The 21,840-nt window shown below is 36.0% G+C and overlaps 1 protein-coding gene across 1 annotated transcript in view; it reads left to right on the top strand.

Moving 5' to 3' along the window:
- ERICH3 (glutamate rich 3) overlaps positions 1 to 21,840 on the top strand; it is a 91,082-nt gene that overhangs the window by 57,002 nt on the left and 12,240 nt on the right. The window contains exons 7-8 of the mRNA XM_058681246.1: positions 3,393 to 3,629; positions 14,426 to 14,860. Coding sequence (XP_058537229.1) covers positions 3,393 to 3,629; positions 14,426 to 14,860 — 672 coding nt within the window. The remainder of the gene's footprint in view (positions 1 to 3,392; positions 3,630 to 14,425; positions 14,861 to 21,840) is intronic.

Raw genomic sequence — 21,840 nt, 5'->3', positions numbered from 1 at the left:
CTATTGCAAAATAGAATGCAAGGGTTTTTTCTTGTTCATGCTCCTCCAATTTTCTTCTGCTCCAGTTTATATAACTGTAACTGTCCTAACGGAGGACTCTGTAGTGTTCCGACTTTAACCAGCTGTCTTTCTTGTAAGGATACTGCTGTCACAGAGCACAGATCATGTGTGCTTTCTCTTGCTCTACAGCCAGCTCCTTATACTCCCTGCCACAAGCACTATCAGTTCTAACTCCTTGTGTGTTTATTAGGCACCTGGTGTTCATGACACTGTGCCAATCATGTTGCAGGGATTATTGCTTTTAATAGTCATCACAACTTCATGTTACTTTATGAAAAAAATTGACTGAAAGTTATTAAGTTGTGCAAGTTCATAGAGCTATTAAGTTTTTTTTAAGATTATTTCATTTTATTGCAGCCAGATATACACAGAGGAGGAGAGACAGAGAGGAAGATCTTCCGTCCGATGATTCACTCCCCAAGTGAGCCGCAACGGGCCGATGCACGCCGATCCGAAGCCAGGAGCCAGGAACCTCTTCCGGGTCTCCCACGCGGGTGCAGGGTCCCAGTGCATTGGGCCATCCTCAACTGCTTTCCCAGGCCACAAGCAGGGAGCTGGATGGGAAGTAGAGCTGCCGGGATTAGAACCGGTGCCCATATGGGATCCCAGGGCTTTCAAGGCGAGGACTTTAGCCACTAGGCCACGTCGCCGGGTCCGAGCTATTAAGTTTTAACTGAGTCTTGGGCATGAAATTTCTCTCTGTATTGCTGTGGAGGCAAATGCAGCAGTCCACTCATTTCCTGATTCTGTGATCAATAGAAAATATGTGTAAAGTGATACATGTACAGAACACCTCTCTGATACAAAACAGCTTTTATGCAAAATACAAGATCAATAGATGTATAGATGAACATGCATGTACATATAGTCATCTCGAGGAACAGTATAATATTTGATGTGAAGACACAATGCGGTATGCATCTCTACTTCTGAAATGAAAGATGGACTCCCAATGAAAATTTAAAAGACATCTTGACAATAGGATACTGGACTCTGCCATTGTCTATACCTGCAATGGACTTCTGACTGTTTTGAAGGACTATATTTTTGTAATAATATAGGGAAGACCAGTACAGGGAGAGTGAGAGGGGGAGGGAAATCCCAGAACCTGTGGAACTTTATTGTAAAGTAAATAAACACATTTAAAAATGTTCATGGAAACTAGAATCAAAATATTAACTTAGGGCCCAGTGTGATAGCGTAGTGGTTAAGGTCCTCACTTTGAATGCCCAGGATCCCATATGGGCACCGGTTCTAATCCCGGCAGCCCTGCTTCCCATCCAGCTCCCTGCTTGCGGCCTTGGAAAGCAGTTGGGGATGGGGGAGCCTGTACCTGCGTGGGAGACCGGGAAGAAGCTCCTGGCTCCTGGCTTTGGATTGGCTCAGCTCCAGCCATTGCAGCCGCTTGGGGAGTGAATCATCGGACGGAAGATTTTCCTCTCTCTCCTCCTCTCTGTATATCTGACTTTCTAATAAAAATAAATAAATATTTTTAAAAATTAGCTTATTTTGGTGTTCAGGACATACAAAATCTTTATATAGAGTGTTTGAAAATCCATGAAATTACATATTTTGATAAAAATATGCACATATTTCATCATTTTTGTACTAAAACAAGTTTGCCTTTTAATTTCATTGTTCCATGAACAATTTGGAGTTCCCTTGTATTTGTGTTCCACAGCTAACTTCACATTTTACTTTTAGAAAAATCTTGTGCAATTCACTAAAATTCATTCTCCTTTGATTCTACCTCACTTACTTGACAGGATAATTTGTCACAAGTCCTACAGAAAAATCTGTACCAGTTGAGCCCAGGAGTGTTGAAGCTAACATTATTCCAAGTCATGCATTAAAAACTGCTATAAAATGAGCATAGGGTCTCTTGAGTACCTGCCTCTTATTTCTTGAACAAAACCATGCAGATTCCCTGAGGGCAGGATTGTCTTATTGTAATGTCTTTAGTTTTGCAGTTGTATCCTCTTTTACACTGGAAGTTCTCGATAAAGCCTCACTGATTCACAGTTAACTGGGTTGAACTACATGTGTTAAAAGCTTTGCTTTCATTTGGACGTCCAGTGGGTGTCACGCATATAAAATAAGTTGTCCATCTTTTTACTTATTTAACAATTTTTCTTCATTGATGTTTACATTTCTTCAGTAAGTGCATTAGATTTTTTGGGGGGGAAACATTTTGTGATTAATTCTGTTTGCCTTTCTTTGTTGCTGTTTTTTAATTTCACTTTTCCTCTTGCATTTCCCTCATATCTTTTGTACATTAACAGTTTTCTTCACATGCACAGAGCACACTTGTCTAAATTAAGTTGCTTTCATTGGAGCAGGGTGGACAGCTCTCAAGTAATTACCCATCTCTAGAAGCGAAGGCAGAGAGCTAACAACTAAAACAGACACATTTGGGAAACCTTTATTTTCCTTGTAATTTTTATTTTAAGGATAATTATTTGCTTAATTGGTTCTGCATGAGATCATTTTCCTTTCTAATCCTTGCATGTTGTCACCTCAATATTTTTAGTTCTTGGTGTAGGAAGAAAGGGAACAATTAAATATGAAAGATGAAAAATTATAACCACAAGGGACAGTTGGAGCTTATCTGATGTGACAGTTCCTTTTCCTGGTACAGATTTGCTGTGGCTCAGTAGAAAATGAAGTAAATTTGTGAATGTGACAGGAATATATTATTTTGCAAAAATTTTTATCCTAGGATTGCAAATTATTTCATTTATTGTATGAATGAATAATGCATATGCTTTTAGTCCTGACCTAGGCATGAGTTCTTCATAATGCCTTTTCTTGAGTCCATTTGGTTCTCAAAGAATGTGCTATTCACAGTGTTGCTTCTCAGAACCTCTATACTTGATTAATTGATTTTTTTCTACTTCAGTATTCATTAAGTTGATAACCAAATATTTTGACCATTTTTCATATGAAATATGACCTCATTGGATTGCCAGATTAACTTTCATTATTATAATCCTGTTCTTTTCATTTTTAATTTATTCCTAATTTATTGTTTTATATCATGTTCTCTTTCCATTTTGGTCATTGAGCATGATGATGTCCAATTGTAAATGAACTTTTATTAGGGTCCAGCCTTATCATTTGGAGCTTCAGCTCTTCTGTGCTCTTGTGTATGTAGGTGATTGCAATCCTGACCATTTGCTGTTAGTTTCTCATGTTCACAAGCTGTGTGAAAAACGAGAAAAAGGCTCTGAGAAGAGAGGATAATAGAGTCATAGCTCTCATTAATGTGAAATGGGTTAAATATCAGGGATTCTATTTTCATTCTTATAGTGGAGGCTTTTTTTTTTCTTCAGAATATGAAGAAGACTTTGAAGTCGATGAGGAGAAACAAAATGAGAAATCTAATGAAGAAGGACAGGCCGATGATCAAATGAATGGAATGTCAAAGTCACCCTCAGATGATGAAAAAGATAATTTAGACCCTGAAAAGAAGAGTGAAACCTCATCACAGAAGGCACCAGATGCTGATGACAACGTGAGAGATGAGGATGATGGATGCTCTGAGAGTGAATTAGAAGAGGACAAACAAGGCGAGTTGTTTAGTTTATCCCATGACCTAGGCTGCTTAGTGAATGTCCCTACTACTTTTCTTATATTTAATGAGATAATTCTCTTCTAAGGGAGTGTTTAGCATGTGATTCCTGAAACGTGTTTATATAATTAGAGAGTCATTCCTTAATCCTTTTCTTGCCTTCCTCTGCTGGGATTTTTTCAGCAGGGTGTCAGATAAAGCTTGTAGTGTACTCGATTCTGTTTACTTAGGAAGTTGTTATCTTTTAAAACCAAAATATTTCCCTGTTACACACATACACACACACACACAGAGAGAGAGAGATTTCAATAACTGAAATGTGTGTTTTATTTAATTACAGGCATAGTTGAGGATTTGTGCCCTAAGTGGCTTTATATAAAGCTCCTTTGAACACAGGATGCTAGCGTATTAGTCTCATAGATCAGTTAGTAGCTTACTGAAAAATTTTAAGAATAAAATCATTGTAAATGTTCACAGGAAAATTAAAGAAGTTTTCAAGTGTAGAAAAACCATTCATCATATGAAGCACTCGTTAAGTTTTTCAAAGCCTTCTAAAGAAATTCACTCAGTTGATTTCTAGTTAATGAAAAAAGGAAGCCAATTTTTTGGTTCCATATAAAGATTTGACCAAGACTTTGGTTATTAATCAAAGATTGCTCATCGTGCATCTTGGCCATTAAGAGGCATAACAATTGCCTTCTCTTACATTTAAGTTTGTGCATGTCCTTGCATTTTGATTCTCACTGAAGAACCAGATCATATTATAATGATGATTATGAGTTTTGGTGTGTTTTACAATTCTTTTACTCTCTTTTTTACATACAAGCTCAAAATTATGAATTCAAGAAGCATATCAAAACAATGCAAGAGTAACAATAATTGTGAGAAAATATTTAATGTCCAGTTTCTCCTCAAAGAAAGAATTCAAGTCATTCACACTTCATACTTCAAGGCAGTACAATAAATAACAGAAGTGATTTAGTGTACTAGTCCATTAGGAAGGGGTTTATTTTGGCTTATGGTTTGGAGGCTCCAGTTCAGGAACAAGTGGTCCCATTGCCTGGCATATGTTGGAAGTTTATGTGGGCAGGTGCAGAGAAACCATCACACAGGGAGGAAGCAAGCATAGACAGAGAATAGCTCCCTTGATCCTCAAGTCGAAATAAGTAACCATCTTGCAAGAACTGCTCTCTGAGAGCATGCTCCAATGACCTAATGGCCACCCACTGGTCTTACTGTTAGAGCATGATCCTGTCTCCATCCTTAACCCATCAACCATGTACATTAAGATATCAGAGTTTAAACACATGTGTGAAATTTGGGAAGACAAGTCCTACTTAACCCATAAAATTTAGAATAAAACAGAACATAATTTTGCTAGGAATCGGAGATAGAACAATGCCTATATATGAACTACAAATTTTGTCATGGGCTGTCTGATAGCCAAAGTGAAGAGTGAAAGACAGTGAGAAACATTAAAATGATATTAGCTATCAGTAAACCTGAAAAGCAACCTGAAAAACAGCTTGCATTAATTTTCATAGTGAGCGAACTACTTAAGATTAATGGTTGGGAATTGAAATACTTCTAAAATTTCTTAAATGATGCTTTCTTTATAACACCTGTTAGCATTTAGACTTTATGTTTCTGAGACTAGCCATGCCTAGTATACAAGCACTTTTCTCAAACTGAATGTGAATATTATAGTTTGTATTTCTTTATGGCATACAGAAAGTTCAAGACTCTTATGGAAAAGTGAAGTCACACTAATCCACAACTTCAACAAACTATTCCCAATGAACTGAACTTGGAAAATCGTTTAAAATGTATTTGCATGTAAATACAACTGATGAAAACCACAAAAGACTCTTACTTTACTATTGTTTTTAACTAGCAAAGAATACTGGAAGTCTTGAATTTTCCTTGAAAGAAAAACTTGTATCTCTTAGAACTGTAATTATTGAAGAACTGACAATCATACATAAGCTTTAGCATTGCTCACTGTGAGCATGTAACTGCATGAAATCCTGTGTTTAGAAAGATACTAGGTCCCATAATAGATGCTGTTTCTTTTTACGAAGACTTTATTATGTACTATTTCTGAGCTAAATATTTTATGCTGGTGTTATCATTTACATCAGATAACATGACAAATCCATTACCTTTTTTTTTAACCTCCATTTCACAAATATGTGAACTTGGAATCACTCAGGAAGTCTCTCAGCCAGCAAGTACATTATCTTACCTCGGGCTCTGAATTTTGGAGGATAAATACAACACTTCTCTAGAATTAGAGAATAACTACTTAAGCAATTCCTCCAACAAAGATTTTGTTTCCTAGCATATCAAGGAAGCGGGAGAGGGAGGATCTTTCTATCTACAAAACTGTATAATGGAAAGTAATAGCAACAATCAAAAAGTTAAACTACACATTTTAAAGGTATTTATCTTGAGCTATTCATATTATCCCATTTTCTAGGCTCCATATTTTATTTTATTTTCCTTTCAGTAAGAGGAAATAAGAATGGACAATTTCCTGTTCTTCTTTTCCTACTGTTTGTTCCTATGTTATCATGAAAGCAGTCACTCGGTTCATGGTTACCAGCTTAACTTTTTGACATTTAAATTCATTGTGACATGGTAAGCATAGGAAAGGGAGGAAAGCATAGTATCATGATATAATGGTATATTTACAAGTATCATTACGAGTTGTGCTATTATTTGGGAGTAAAGAAACATACTGTTTAGTAACTTTACTTTCCATTTTGCTAATCTCCTTTGTAAGGCTCATTTATATATATTGTACTTTACATATTAGCTGTCTTATATCAGACAGAAAATGTGATATTTATCCTTTTGGGACTAGCTTACTTCACTAAGTATAGTGGATTCCAGCTGGGACCATTTGTTGCAAACAGAAAGATTTCATTCTTTTTATGGCTGAGTAATATTCTGTACAGCAAATATATCACGATTTCTTTATTCATTACTCTGTTGATGGGCATCTGGGTTGTTTCCATGTCTTAGCTATTGTAAATTGGGCTGATACAAACATGGGATTGCAGGTAGCTCTCATGGACACAAATCTTTTTGTGTTTTTATATATTCCCAGGAGTGAAATGGTTAGGTCATATGGTAGATCAATTTTCTGTCATCTGAGGTCTCTCCATTCTGACTTTCATAGTGGCTGTGCCAGTTTAGGTTTCCAACAAGAGTGGATTAGGGAATCTTTTTTCCCCATATCCTTTCCAGCAATTGCTGATTGTTGATTTCTGTATATAGGCTATTCTTGCTGGAGATAGATGTAACCCTACTGTGGCTTTGTTGCATTTACCCGATAGCTAGAGAATCTGAGCATTTTTTTATTGCATTTTTTACCCTTTTGAATTTTATTTTTTGAAAAACGTCTGTTAATATTTTCCCATTTCCTAACAAGATTGTTTGACTTGCTGTTGTTGAGTTTCTGGAGTTCTTTGTAAAGTCTGGATATTAGTCTGCCTATGCCTATGTCTTGCAAGGTGTTCCTAATGTTTTCCTCTAGTAATTTGATGGTGTCTGGGAGGGAGGAATCCTTATGCTTATAAAACTGTATTCTGAAAAATAATGAGTAAATAAGTAAAGAGTCTTAGAACATCACATCAAAACCTCGACAAAGAGGGAATTTGATTGGAAATATGTGTGAGTTTGAAGTTCAGAATCCTAGTTATATACTGGAATAATTTAAGGTACAATAGTCTATATTAAAATTTGATATTTAGATATTATATTAGAGTACTAACAATTTCGTAGTAACCATTATCATCACAAATTAAGTACAATATGATGAAAATGTTTGTCAATAAATTATCATACTTTTTTACTTTATAGTGTTTACCTGTGCTTTTTGTATACATGATTACTCACATACCTATGCAAATATGTAAATAACCTATGGTATTCCTTATCTATATTGCAATAATATCTTTAATATATGTCTATAATGTGTTTTGATTGTTTAAAAATATATTGTATATGAACATTTTGATTTAAAAAATGGACAGTTTCTTATTGTACCCAAATTGAGCTTTTTCCTTCAAGTGTAGCCTTCAGATCCACTGTCAGGTCTTTAACTCAACTCTACCTTATTCTTTTCCTCTCCTGTGATTCTACTCGGCTTCAGTAGCCTTTCTTGAACTCTTTATATCACAAACGTCTATGAAACAACTGTTGTATTTTAAAAAACATTTAAAAATGTATGTATTTTGGGCCCGGCGGCGTGGCCTAGTGGCTAAAGTCCTCGCCTTGAACGCCCCAGGATCCCATATGGGCGCCGGTTCTAATCCTGGCAGCTCTACTTCCCATCCAGCTCCCTGCTTGTGGCCTGGGAAAGCAGTCGAGGACGGCCCAATGCACTGGGACCCTGCACCCGCGTGGGAGACCCGGAAGAGGTTCCAGGTTCCCGGCTTTGGATCGGCGCGCATTGGCCGGTTGCGGCTCACTTGGGGAGTGAATCATCGGACGGAAGATCTTTCTCTCTGTCTCTCCTCCTCTCTCTGTATATCTGACTTTGTAATAAAAATAAATCTTTAAAAAAAAATTCTTTCCTCATGACTTAAAAAAATATGTATTTTTATTGGAAAACCATATTTAAAGAGAGAAGGAGAGATAGAGAACAAGATCTCCCATCTGCCGATTTCAGCCCCGTGTCGCTGCAATAGCCAGAGCTGAGCCAATCCAAAGTCGGAACCAGGAGTTTCTTCCAGGTCTCTGACACAAGTGTAGGGTCCCAAAGCTTTGGGCAATCTTCTACTGCTTTCCCAGGATGGAATCAGGGAATTGGATGGGAAGTGAAGCAGCTGGGATAAGACCTGGGTCCACATGGGATCCCGGAGCTTGCAAGCTTAGGACTTATCCAATAAGTCATTGCACTGGGCCCATCAAATGTTGCATTTTTTTAAAAAAAAGTTTTATTTATTTTTATTACAAAGTTAGATATACAGAGTGGAAGATATTCTGTCCGATGATTCACTCCCCAAGTGACCACAATGGCCAATGCTGTGCCGATCCAAAGCCAGGAGCCAGGAACTTCCTCTAGGTCTCTTACAAGGTGTAGGATCCCAAGGCTTTGGATCATCTTTAATTGCTTTCCCAGGCCACAAGCAGGGAGCCAGATGAGAAGTGATGCCCACATGGGATCCTGATGTTTGCAAGGCGAGGACTTTAGCCACTAGACCACTGTGCCAGGCCCAACTATTGCATTTTTTTAACTCATCTTTCCTGCTTGTTAAATTTCACCTCTTAAATTAATCACACAATTGATAAAATATGCATTAGTTACACATGGAATATAATGCTATGTGTTATTATTTTTACTCTTTTTTATAAAAGAATTCCCTAAATGCTTATCTTGTAAATATTAAACACTATTGCTAACATCAAGAATTCTAAAGTGTTTTTGTTAGTGCTATGATTTTTAGTTACAATTGTACTGCATGATTATCATTGTGATTTTTACAAAAATCTACAGCTAACAGCTTTTGATATATACTTATCTGATATACATTATATATATATATATATATATATATCTCTGATACATAACATTTTAACCAGATATACAGTGAAAGATATAAGAACACAGATTTCACAAATGTTGGGAGATTTAATTCTCCAATTAAATAGGTAAGTAGGGGGCTGATGTTGTAGTACAGTGGGGCAAGCTACTGCATGTTATACATGCATCAAATAGGGGTACTGATTTGTGTTCTATTTGGTCCACTTGCAATCCATCTTCCTGTTAATGTGTCTGAGAAACTTGCAGAATGTGGTCCAACTGAATGGGTCCCTTTCATCTACGTGGGAGATCAGTTAGAACTCCTGGCACTTGACTTTGGTCTGACCCAGCTTTGGCCAATGTACATTTTAAGAGCGAGCCAATGGATGAATGATCTCTCTGTCTGTTTCCCCTTCTCTCTATAACTCTAGGTTTCAAATAAGTAAATACATCTTAAAAGAATAAAATTTCAAGCTGTTCACTCTTGGTGTTTCAATAATACTCTAGCAGAATTATCCTTTTAAGCGACTCTCTTGTGTCTTTGATATTTGCATTAAAACATCACCATTGTTATAAAATCAAATCCCACTGACTATTACTGTGTCTTTCACATCCAGGCTTTCTTATTTTCCTTTCCTTTATGTTGGTCATTTGCCTCTGTGTTATTCAAAAACATACCTTTCACATATACAGTTTTAGAATTAGAGATCTCATTCAGCCAACAAGTGGCATGTATTAATAATGATACTGGCATTATAGATTCCTTGGAACATTGTTAAAAAGTCAGACAGAATTTTATCTTCGGAAATGTAAGAGGCATGTAGTGACCACTGAATCTCAGACACTAGTACATTCTTTTCATTGACATGATTAAGAATCCTGCTGTTAGTTTTTGGATGTATTTCATCTGAACCTTCCTGCACCTGTTCCCAGAGGGCAAACAATTACCCCGGTGGTCATTCCTGTGACAAGTCAGCCCCATTTAAACTGCCAGCTACCAATTGTGCTGGTCTACCTTGATGAATACGCTGTGCTGAGTGGCTCCTGAGTTATAGAGTGCTTAGGATTGGAAGCTGAGCCAGAGAGAACCCTGGTTTAGGAATGATGTGTGAGACTTTCTGGAGTTTAAAATGAATGACAGCTTCCTTTTCTCTGCATTTGTGTTGGCAACCCTGGGCACTAATTCACCAGTTGAAAATACATTGTCATTGATTAATGTTACAAGGTTCAATGAGAAAAGTATCATGTCACAGAGGATATTCTTGTATGATTTCATGGACAATTGGGATAGTAATGTGTGTGAGTAATAGGTAAGGACTAAGTAGCTCCTTATGTGGGAGAGATAGGGAGAAGGAGAGGAAAGGAGATACAGACATGGTTGGAGTCTATATATGTGACTTTTCTCAAGCTTCTTCAAAACTGTAACTTTTCTTACGGAATACAAGAAAGACACTCCTTAGACACTCAGTAATAAATATCTTGTGAATGAATGATTAATTGTCTTGAATAATGGATTAATAGACTTATGCAGCACAATATGACACATGATCTGATTAAAATCACAGTACTGTAGCTATTATTTTTAGTGCTTAGAGTTTGTGTGCTGTACACTGAACAGAACTTAGCTCCCCAAATTCATGCAAACATTTACAACTCTCTTGCTGGGGCTGTGATTTTTCCCTGTGTTGGTTCATCCTGGTTATTCCACTTCCAAACCATTTCCTTGCTCATAGCCTGGGAAAGCAATAGAAGATGTCCTGAAGCATTGGACCCTATTCCCATGCAGGAGACTCAGAAGAAGCTCCTGGTCCCCAGCTTCAGATTGGCTCAACTTTGGTCATTGTGACACTTTGGAGGATGAACCAGAAGATGCAAGGTCTCTGTGTCTCCCTCTTTCTTTGTAACTCTGTCAAATAAAATAAATACATCATTAAAAAATAAAATAAATGTCTTGTGTTAACAACCAATGAATAATGCTAATGGTTGAGGAATAATGGTGTATAATGATCTGTCAATCTAATCAGATGGCTAAGAGGTGGGCTAGTGGGAGGTCTCTGGCAGCTTGTCCTTGGAAGTCCTTGGTAGTTCTTGTGTGGGAGCCAGTTATTCAAGTTGAGTTTGGCCTAACTTTTTTCTTTGCTTCTTGGCTAACAATGTGATCTTTCCTTCAAACACTCACCTGTCTTCAGCCCACAGCTCATGCTAAACTAGTGGAGCTACCTGGCCTTGAACTGTGAATTCACAAATATAAGCAGAAATAAACCCTTTCCTCCCAAGAAGCTTTGTAACAGACACTTTAGATAAAATGATAAGAAACTAACTAATGCAGTAGTATGGGGGAAATTTTAAACCTTAGCTGTATCCTCCTCCTATTATTTCTGCATTTAGCTGGAAGTATACATATCTGATAATGTGTGGAGTTGTCTTGATAAACTGAAGCGGTTCAGTTCCCGGTAATAATGTCAGTAGTAGGATGTATGTTGTCTCTCAAGACAGATACCTAGTTATTATTCATAGCTGAAATTTAATGATTTCCACTTCTATTTTCATTAACCACACATTCATTCTACAATATTTATTGAGTATAAAGCACTTGTCTAATTAGGCTTTGCTGTACAAGAACATATTGATTGAACTATAGAAGCTAATATAAAATATAAACTGATGTGTATTAACTCATGAGTATAATCAAAACAAAATTATTCTTATGATTAATAGTAGGATGTATAAATTCATGTATCACGGAAGATTTGAAGAAAATTAGAGCATCATTTATGCAGATTTTTCACTGAATCTCGATAAGAACAAATTAAAGATACTGGGTTAGTATCAGCAATCAGAAGATTGCTTTCTTTGGGTTGAGATTCATGTCATGTATTTGAAATATTTCACACAACATATTTCTCTCATATTGGTATTAGGAACCCAAGGACTTGACCATTCCCTGTTGTCTCAGGTGTGCATGAGTAGGAAGCTAGAATCAGGAGGAGATTTGGGGTTCAAACCCAGGCACTCTGACATGGGAGTTGGGTATTCCAATTGGTGACTTTCATTCTATGCCAATTACTTTCCCCACAGAATTTCTTCACATAAAAATCTTGGCACAAAGTTTGCTTTATTTCTAAGAGAATAAATAAAAGTGGTTTTGAAAATTCCATTCTATTATCAAGAAGCTTTTTGGTAGGCAGTCTTAGCCCAGTGCCTCTTTGAAAATGAGAGCAAGAAATGCTAGTGAAACTGATGGTGATACCATGAGGTCAGAGACAAATCTGAAAACTAAAATGAGTTTATAAAGAGAGGTCAGGTGTACTTTCCACTTTAAGGCCGTTCAGTCTCCTGATCATGTTCCTCTGAAGAACTTACTCAAAATTAAACTGGAGTGTTTCAGCCTCTTGAAATAAAATAATATAATTAACGGAAGCTACTAAGAAAGACAAAAGAGTACTCATTTCTTATTATGTGAACAACCCTCTGAGCCAAATGTGGGAGTCATCAGATGGCAGATACGTTCTTGGAAGGTCTGAATAAGTATAACATAGTGTCTCAGCTATCTGTGTAATTAATAAGAGGTATTGCATAAATCACTTAAAAACAAGTTATCTTTCTTCAATGAAAACACAAATGTAAAGGGCTCAATGGAGGGAGCAAAAAGATCCTAAGGTTTCTAAACTGATAGAAATAAGGGGAATACTTTTCCTTGATCTGTCATTTTTTCTACAGAGAGCCAGCATATCTAGTTTATAAAATAAGGAATGAAGAATGAGTGGGTGAAGTATGTGATTTCAGTGAAAAATACTGGTCATCTGGTACTTGTCAAGGTATTAGGAGATAAGAGCAAATGGAATTGTACTTGAAGTGTTCTGTTGCTTAAAGGATTTTTTTCAAGTTTGCTTTTCCTGCTGTGTAGCATCTCTTGAATTATTGTGGAAACTCTGATGTGTCTCTGAGACAATACTTACAATGATAAAAGCTGTTACAGAGAACTGGTGGGCTGGAAGGATTGAGAAAGGAGAATTAAAGACAGTTTTTTTTTTCTGCTTACCCTCTGTATTAGCTGCCATAGACATCTGAGAAACTACAATGCGGAAATAAAAGGGGTAAAAAAAAAGAGTAAGAGGTATAGAAAACAAGGAAATTAGGCAGCCTTTAAGGGTGGGATGGCTTCCTTTATCTACCAGAAACAATTATAACCCAGGTGTATTGGCTAAAACAGTAAAACCAAATCTGTAATTCTCTGGCCTATAGTATTATATGTATGGATTTTTAAGTGGTGTAGTTTCTGTAGATTCAGAGTGTGTTTTACTTTCAAGAAGATTTTAGAGCCTTAGGTAGTGCATATCACTTCTGTGTACTGTAAGTTTCAAGACTGCATATCTGCAGCATAGCTAAGTGTATTCCTAAATCTCCCAGATCTCCTTTCCCAGCTCCAGTTCTGGCCGTCTGCCCCCTCCACCTTCTACAGATGACTTTCCTGGGCTACTGCAATAGCTACTGGAATAGCTTCACCTTAGACACAAGTTCTAGGGAGTTCATGTCCCCCTGAGTAGTCTGTAGTCATTGTCTGACTGCTCTAAAATATGCAAGCAGAGCTCTTTCCCAATATAAATCACATTCTTATAATATAACTTGCATTTCAGAGCTCCTTGTGGTATCAGTCTGAAGTTGAGATGTTTGAAGTAGTTCCCTTGATCGACTTTTTCCTTTCCTTGACTTACTTCCTGCATTCCCTTAAGAGTTTTTTCTGGAACACATCCTTAATTCAGCACTTGCATATGAATCTTCTTCTTAGTATCTAATTTGGAGAATTTGAAATAAGACTACAGGGTCCTGAAACTGTGCAGTTGCCTGAATACTAGGTTAAATTAGTATGGTGACACTATAACAGATCAACATTTGAGTTTTATGCACAGACAGCATTGTGATTATATAAACAGATAGCTAAATAAGTGTCCTTGTCCAAGAACCAAATTATTCAGTTTTTTTCTATAACAACATAGATACTTACAAATGTTTTCCAAAAAAGTGCCTTTTACACATAAAACAAAGCTAGTTTTCAGTTAAATGCTGTTTCCTAGTGAAACATTCTACAAAGATTATATAGATTGGTCCTTATTATAACAATTATGTAGGATATTTTGAAAAATGATATCAAGTTTGCTTAAGTATACTGTTTTAGTTTGAATATTATTAATATAATTTCCACAGTTAAGCCCATTGAATCATGAATCAACAATTGATGCTATCATTTTCATTTTTTGTAGACATAAAAACTGCTTCATCAACCTCCTCCAGAAGTCACACATATTCTAGTGACAGTGAAGATGAACCTGCCACGGAGGACAGGGAAGTCCATGGTGAAAACAGTGCTGATGAAAGTGCCAGAAGTTCATTGTCTCCGGAACTGAGTGAAAGTGACAGGCCAGAGAAATCTCAACTTCCACTTACAGAGTCCTTTGAAATCAAAATTGAAGATCAGGAAGCAGAGAAGTCAGATGTGGAGACCACACCTCTCCCCATTCAGGAAAGCTTTGAGAATGTTCTTGAAGAAGAAATTGAGAAGGGAACCCAAGGTGATTCAGAGAGTTTATCTGAACGTTTATCTCAAGAAGCAATGGACGAGAAGAGTAAGCTTTGGGAAGGAAGATCTGCTAGCACGTGGGTCAATAAGGCAAGTCTCCCTGAAGTGGAGAAAGGTGGTAAGTATCATCACTGAGTTGATCTGCCATTGTACTCATGCATGTGGAAGCTGATGCAGGTCACTGCATTCTGCCAATGCTCAGGAAACACTATTGTGATGTTGCTGGACGATTCAAGTTTTCCTGTTTCTCTCATTGTCACATGATCACACATTGATTTTCAGCTTGCTGTTTCCTTCTATTGCACTTAAAAATTACTTGATAATTCTTATAAAGTCTGTTTCCTATTTTCTGTAAATTCCTTCCTAAGGCATCCTATCTCAAGAATCAAATAAAACCCAGTACATGTCCAAAGGTAAGGGTATGTGTGGCTTCTTAGTTTATTTAGTGCTAGCAATGCTCTTAGCTCTACATGCATTGAAATATATATGTATGGCAATATTGATAAATGCTATGTTCTAGACAAAGTCCTAAACATTTACATGTACTGATGCATTGCATTCTTGCAATAGCTTGTGAATTTGTATTATTGTCTTTAAGCAGGAAAAATCATGGCTTGAAGAAGTGAAATGAGTTGCAAAGGCTTAAAAATCTAACAAGCACGTTTCTGGAGTTTGTATTTGGGTGGAGGAGTTCCATGGTTTCTAAAGAATTCTAAAGAGGAATTTAGATTTAGATAAGCAATAAGAAAATTTCTGAAGAAAATCTGAACTTCACTTTGAATTTTTCACCTCAGTTTGACTACTTCCTGGTTGCTTGGGTTCCTGTGTGTGTACGATGTTCTCATTTGATGTGGAAGGAATCAGGAGTGTCCCACCCTCCCGTCAGGCTCAAGGCCTTAGATACAGAGATCTTGAAGCTTTTTTCAACTTTGGAAGGACAGTGAAGAATCAAGCTGTGTCTTTGGACCTGTGGTTTGTGCCTGTCAGATACCTGGCCTTCACAGAGCATCCTGTGGTATCACTGGTTCCGCAGTCCTTCCCCTGTGTCTCCCCGTCCATGTGGTGGGCATTCTTATTGATTCTAAAACAACATTTGTTGTCGTATTTTAAATTGAAAATTCAGCTGGGTTTTTAGAAACTTATGAGTACATTTAATGTTTATGTTACTTTTATGTCCTTGAAAGTTGCTCTTAAACTACTGGGATCTACCAAAAATGGAAATTTGAATAGTTATCTTTCAGTTACACATTGTTGTTACTCTTCTGCTGGTACACAGCACCATAATCAATCAGAAATACATGAGATGTTTCTTCTCATGCATTTTTGAAACTGGTTGACACATTAATGATATAACTAATTTCAGTAGTTTTATGAAAATTAGAGAAGGTTCAAAATTCTATGGCACATCAGAGGAAAAAAGTTCCACGTGGTTAAGGACACCTTGAAGGCTTACATGAAGAATGTGTCTGAGAAATTCCTTAAAGGTTGGATAATATTTTGAAGATGGGCTGAGATGAAAAAAAAATGCAGTTGTGTTTCCCTGGATTTGTAATATCAAAAGTATGTAATCTTGTTATTTTCCTCCAATATATTGGAAAAATCATGTTTTTGATGAGTATGATAATTTCAAAACATTCTGCTGCTATATTTTTATTAAGATAGTCTGAAGACTAGATGATGAGGTTTGGAAATAATTATCTTTCTTCAACTCTAATATACGTTCAAAAGATGTTTATTGATGTTTCTATTCCATTAAAAACTAATGCATACACATGAAATAACATTTAGGAAATAATAAAAAGTAATCTTTAAACTCAGGATTATCATACATAAAAAGTCACTTTGAACATTTGGCCATGCTTTTAATTTTTAAACCTTGTGTTTACAAAGTTACATTGTCATAGGGTTATAAGATACAGTTTGTTTTACATCTTAGAGTATCATAATAATTTTTATATTATTATGCAACCTTATGAACATGTTTGATGTCTGTGTTATTGCATTCTGTGGCTTTCTTATAATTTAACCATTTCCCTATTATTGGATCTTTTTCTGACTTTCACTATAATTATTAATACCTCTGTAAATATTTTATTACTTGAAGTATTAGAACCTTAAGTCTTTTTTATGATGAGTTTCAAGAAGTGTAATTTTGGAACAATATTTAAGATATCTTTAAGATTTTTGACAAACTTTTTCCTCACAAAAGATGGGTTGACAAATTCAAACATTACAGAACAAGCAATACTGAATCAAAATTAGAAACTTCCTTGCCCAATTACTACTTTTATCTAGAATAATTATGGATAATTGTTTCTTTTTGCAGATGATTCTGGGAAATTGTATTTGTGGGTGTATATAAAATATATGACAGACCACATATGATAGAGACATGTATAATATACATGTTATTTTATATAGAAACAAATTTGTTCTACAGCTTTGCTTTTACCTGATACTGTATCTTGGATCTCTTCACACTAATGCTTTCCTTTATTAAAATTTATCTTAGATGTTATTATTGTATTGACATAATATTTTGTAACTTTGCTAATTTCCTTTAAGATGTGTTGACTTCTGTGCCAGGATTTATAGTTTTATTATGTCACTCATCTTCTGCAAAACTTTGGCTTTGTGGAAATCCACAGGAGGGGACATAATGCATTCTGAAAAGCAAGACAGTAAGAAGAAAATAAGATAAAGTTTATGTAAAAGAAATCCCAAATGATACATTAGGGTTAATGCTATCAAACCCCTAAAAAATGTGTAAATTATACCAGTTGGGTGTTAATGCTTTTTAAATACAGCTACTCAGGGAAACGATGTAATAAAATTGCAAAGATTTCATTAAAAATGAATGAAAATAAGTCATAAACATTAGGAAAACCATTTATATGAATAACAATTTCTAGGAATAATTTGGATAAATCACCCAAGTTTGATTGCACTCTTCATGATATCCATTTTGATGCCCAACAAAGAGGTTTGGGGTTACTTCTCTCCTTGCTTCCTTTATTTCATAGCTAATTGTGTTAACATTTTAGTTTTTTTACTGGCACATAAAACTGCATATTTTTGGGAAGCCATATGATGTTTTTATTCATGCATACATTGTGTCATGTTCTAATCATGTAAGCACATACATCTTAAATATTTATCAATTATTTCTAATAAAACATTCAAAATTCCTTCTTCTAGCTTTTAAACACATACACATTCAGAACATTATTTATAGTTAGTTGTGGTACAGTAGAGCATCAGAATGTTTCATTCCTATTTAATGTATAAATTAGTATCCTTTAAGCAACCTTTACCCATCACTTCCTCCACCTACTTTCCTAAGTTTTTGATAATCATCACTCTACTCCTAATTTCTACAAGTTTACCTTTCTTTATTTTGTTTTCAGTTAGGGAAACAGAGGGATGAGACCCGCCTTATTTGATTAAAATGAATAACTATTTAGGTGGCTATTTTGCAAAACATAATGAATGAAAATCAGATCTGAAAGCTGTTGCAGTCATAAGATTGAAATTTGTCTGTTTTTTTTTCTCAATCCTTGACTAGAGCCTTAGGTCAAATAAAATAAAGTACAAGATAATTTATAAAAGACCCTTCTCTATGTTATATTTTATATGGTATGCTAATTAACTAATCATTTTTCAATTAGACTTGGAAGGGAAACTATTATGTTATGAATAGATCAAGTAGTCAAAAGCTACATACAGGTATGTTCTATCATAGTAGTAGAAACATGAATAATTTTACATATTGTCTTCATTCTTTTTAGGTTGAAAGCATAAAATATTTTTCTTCTTAATATTTAACCATATATGGTAAATGTATATATACATTTAACTGAGCTTTGTTCTGCCCATTAGTAATTGAATTATAGAAAAGATGTGTTGTATAGATACAGTGTAAGATTATAATTGTTAGCTACAATATGATAGTGTTCTCGACAGTCAAATTGATATAATAGATCACAGTCTTATTTTAATGTGTTTAATTTGGAGGAATTATTTTAGTTTAAGCTGCCTTAGTGCATTGGGACAATATGCAATGTTCTTAGCATAAAATTCAAGTGCAGTAATAAGTCAAGTTGGTATAGTGAAAACATCATGTTAATAAAATGACATTGAATTAGTACATTTTAATGTAAAGTACTGTTTAAATGTATACAGAAGTAGATGTTTTATATTTTATATGTGAATAAAGAAAAATCATGGAGTTAGGTAATTAAGCCTATATTTTATTATCATGTAGGCGGGATCAAAGCATTCTGATGAAAGAAGACAATTGTAAGAGAGTTCATGTTTAATAAATTTCTGATTGGATCATGGGAACATTATAGTTTTTGGTAGACTTTAGGTAAGAAATATTTTTAAAAGATTTATTTTTATTGCAAAGTCAGATATATATAGAGGAGGAGAGACAAAGAGGAAGATATTCTGTCCGATGATTCACTCCCCAAGTGACCGCAATGGCCGGCGCTGCGCTGATCCAAAGCTGGGAGCCAGGAACCTCTTCCAGGTCTCCCACAGGGATGCAGGGTCCCAAAGCTTTGGGTCGTCCAGGACTGCTTTCCCAGGCCTCGAGCAGGGAGCTGGATGGGAAGTAGGGCTGTTGGGATTAGAACTGGCGCCCATATGGGATCCTGGCGCGTGCAAGGTGAGGACTTTAACCGCTAGGCCACCGCACTGGGCCCAAGAAATGTTTTTGAGATATCTATGTCACACACTGTTCTCTGTGTGAGCAAAACAAATCCCATTCTACATGATTTTATTCTAAGATGGAAATATGCCTGAGAAGTGAAAAACAAACATGTGATGAAGCATATAGACTAAGTGCTGGTAAAAACATTATGCAAGGTAAGGGGATAGAGTCATAATTTTAGGAAAAAAGAAGCATATGATGATTAGCTGCGTAAGTAGTGAGACTTTTGCACAGAGACCTGAGTAGAGCAGAGTGTACGTCTGTCATCTACAGAAAGAGTGCACAAAGCAGAGATGGTTCAGTAAGTGCAAAGGCCCCAAGCAGAGAGTAGAGTGGAGTGAACCCTTCATATGGGTGATGGTTTTGGCAGCAGAGCCAGTGTGACAGGAACAGAGGAAGCAGGAAAGAAAGTTACAAGGTACGAGGCAAGTTATACCATGAGGCGAGACGAGACGAGGAAGAAGAGGTCAGGGGTATAGAATAAGCTCCGAGGAATTTATTATGAAATGAGAAGTCTTCCCACAGGAAACACAACAGCAGGAAAATGACATCATCTGAACCTTTGAACACACAATCCTGGCTACAACTCAGACGATGAATTTTGCTTTGTACAAGTTGTTTTGACATCTGTGGATCTGAGTTTGTAACTAACCGTGGGTTTTTTTCATGGCCATATTTTGATGTCAAAGGTAACATCAGAGCATCTTCATTTTGCATGTGGATGTTTGTTATTTATGAATTTTGTCATGGATAGTAACTGGGCAAATGATTGATTAACTACTCAAAGAATAATCAAAGCACAGGGATACTTCTCAAGGTGACTGGGCAGTCGCAATATATTCGAGTAGATCTTTGCTCTTCTTTTATGATTTTCTTATGCTTTAAAATTGAGATGAAAAATTCCTGAAAGAATTCTGTTTGGGTAGTGAAATGTTCAAAATTCTTCCCTTGTTTAAGGTGAGATCAGTAATTTTGTTTCAAATCAAGGAACAGTAAGAATGAAATGTCATTGAGAATACAGTGTGAGCAATATAAAAGATGTAATATGTGTCAAATTAGGACACCCTTGTTTTGTTGTAAGGGATTTAGGGAAGGGAGCTGTTAATGAGATTAAATATTAAAAATAGAGCAGGATGACTTTTTGTTATGTAACTTAAATAAATTTTTTTATACATATTTGCAGATGATTCCACTTCCCTTCACCTTAATTCTGCTCAAATTTCACAGATACTAATAGTTAGAAAAAACGTAATTCTCTAAAAAAGAAAAGAAACAAGGCCCGGCATGGTAGGCTAGTGGCTAAAGTCCTTACATGTGCAGGGATCCCATATGGGCACCAATTCTAATCCCGGCAGCCCCACTGCCCATCCAGCTCCCTGTCAGTGGCCTGGGAAATCAGTCAAGGACAGCCCAAAGCCTCGGGGCCCTGCATCTGCATGGGAGACCCAGGGAGACTCTTGACTCCTGGCTTCAGATTGACTCAGCTCCAGCCGTTGCTGCCGCTTGGGGAGTGAACCACTGGACAGAAGATCTTCCTCTCTGTCTCATCTTCTCTCCGTATATCTGATTTTCCAATTAAAAAAAAAAGAAAAAGAAAGAAGACAAGAAGTCCATAAACCCCCAGGCTTCCCATAAGTGATAATTTAAAGTTCTTGGATGTTTCTTGGACTTTTCTTCTTATTTTTTGAAGTATTTTTTTCTTTCATCTGAGCTGGATAATAATGACATGTAAAAGTCAAATCATAGAATTGGAAAATTAAAAGAAAACACTGTTTGCTTTGGAAAGTATTTCACTTCCATTGATAAATGAGAACTTCTGTGGGTATGTAGTATTCTGTATTGGCAGTTTATTTCTTTTGAATTTGAACTGTATCTTCTCATTCTCTCCTTACCTTCAGGTTCCTGATAAGTCTTCTGTTAGTCTAGTTGTGGATACTCTGAAGTTTATTTCTCTTGTACACCCTTTAGAATTTTAAATTTAACAGTTGAAAGTTTGACAATATTGTATCATGGTGAAGATCTTTTCTGATGATGTCTATTAGAAGTTCTCTGTGATTCCTGCAATTGCGTATTCCTTTTTTTCCAAATTAGGGAACCTTGAATAGATCTTCTAGTTCATTCTATGTTTCCACACCTGCCAGAATCCCTAAGAGACATAATTTTGGTTATTTGGACAATCAAATCCCATAAATCCCACAAATCTCAAACACTGTTTTTAGCTTCTCCTTTTTCTTCTTTGTTTGCCTAAGACATTTCTAAGGATTTGTCATCTAGTTCAAACATTTTTTATTCTTCTCACTAAGTATGTTGTCACATCTTTCCACTGTATTTTCTATTTAACATGTTGAATTTATTTCTAATATTTCAACTTGATTTCTCTTCAA

This window comes from Ochotona princeps, chromosome 2 (genome assembly GCF_030435755.1).
Source record: "Ochotona princeps isolate mOchPri1 chromosome 2, mOchPri1.hap1, whole genome shotgun sequence".
Lineage (NCBI taxonomy): Eukaryota > Metazoa > Chordata > Mammalia > Lagomorpha > Ochotonidae > Ochotona > Ochotona princeps.
Note: the sequence above shows the minus strand (reverse complement) of the source record. Positions and strands in the feature narration are given on the sequence as shown.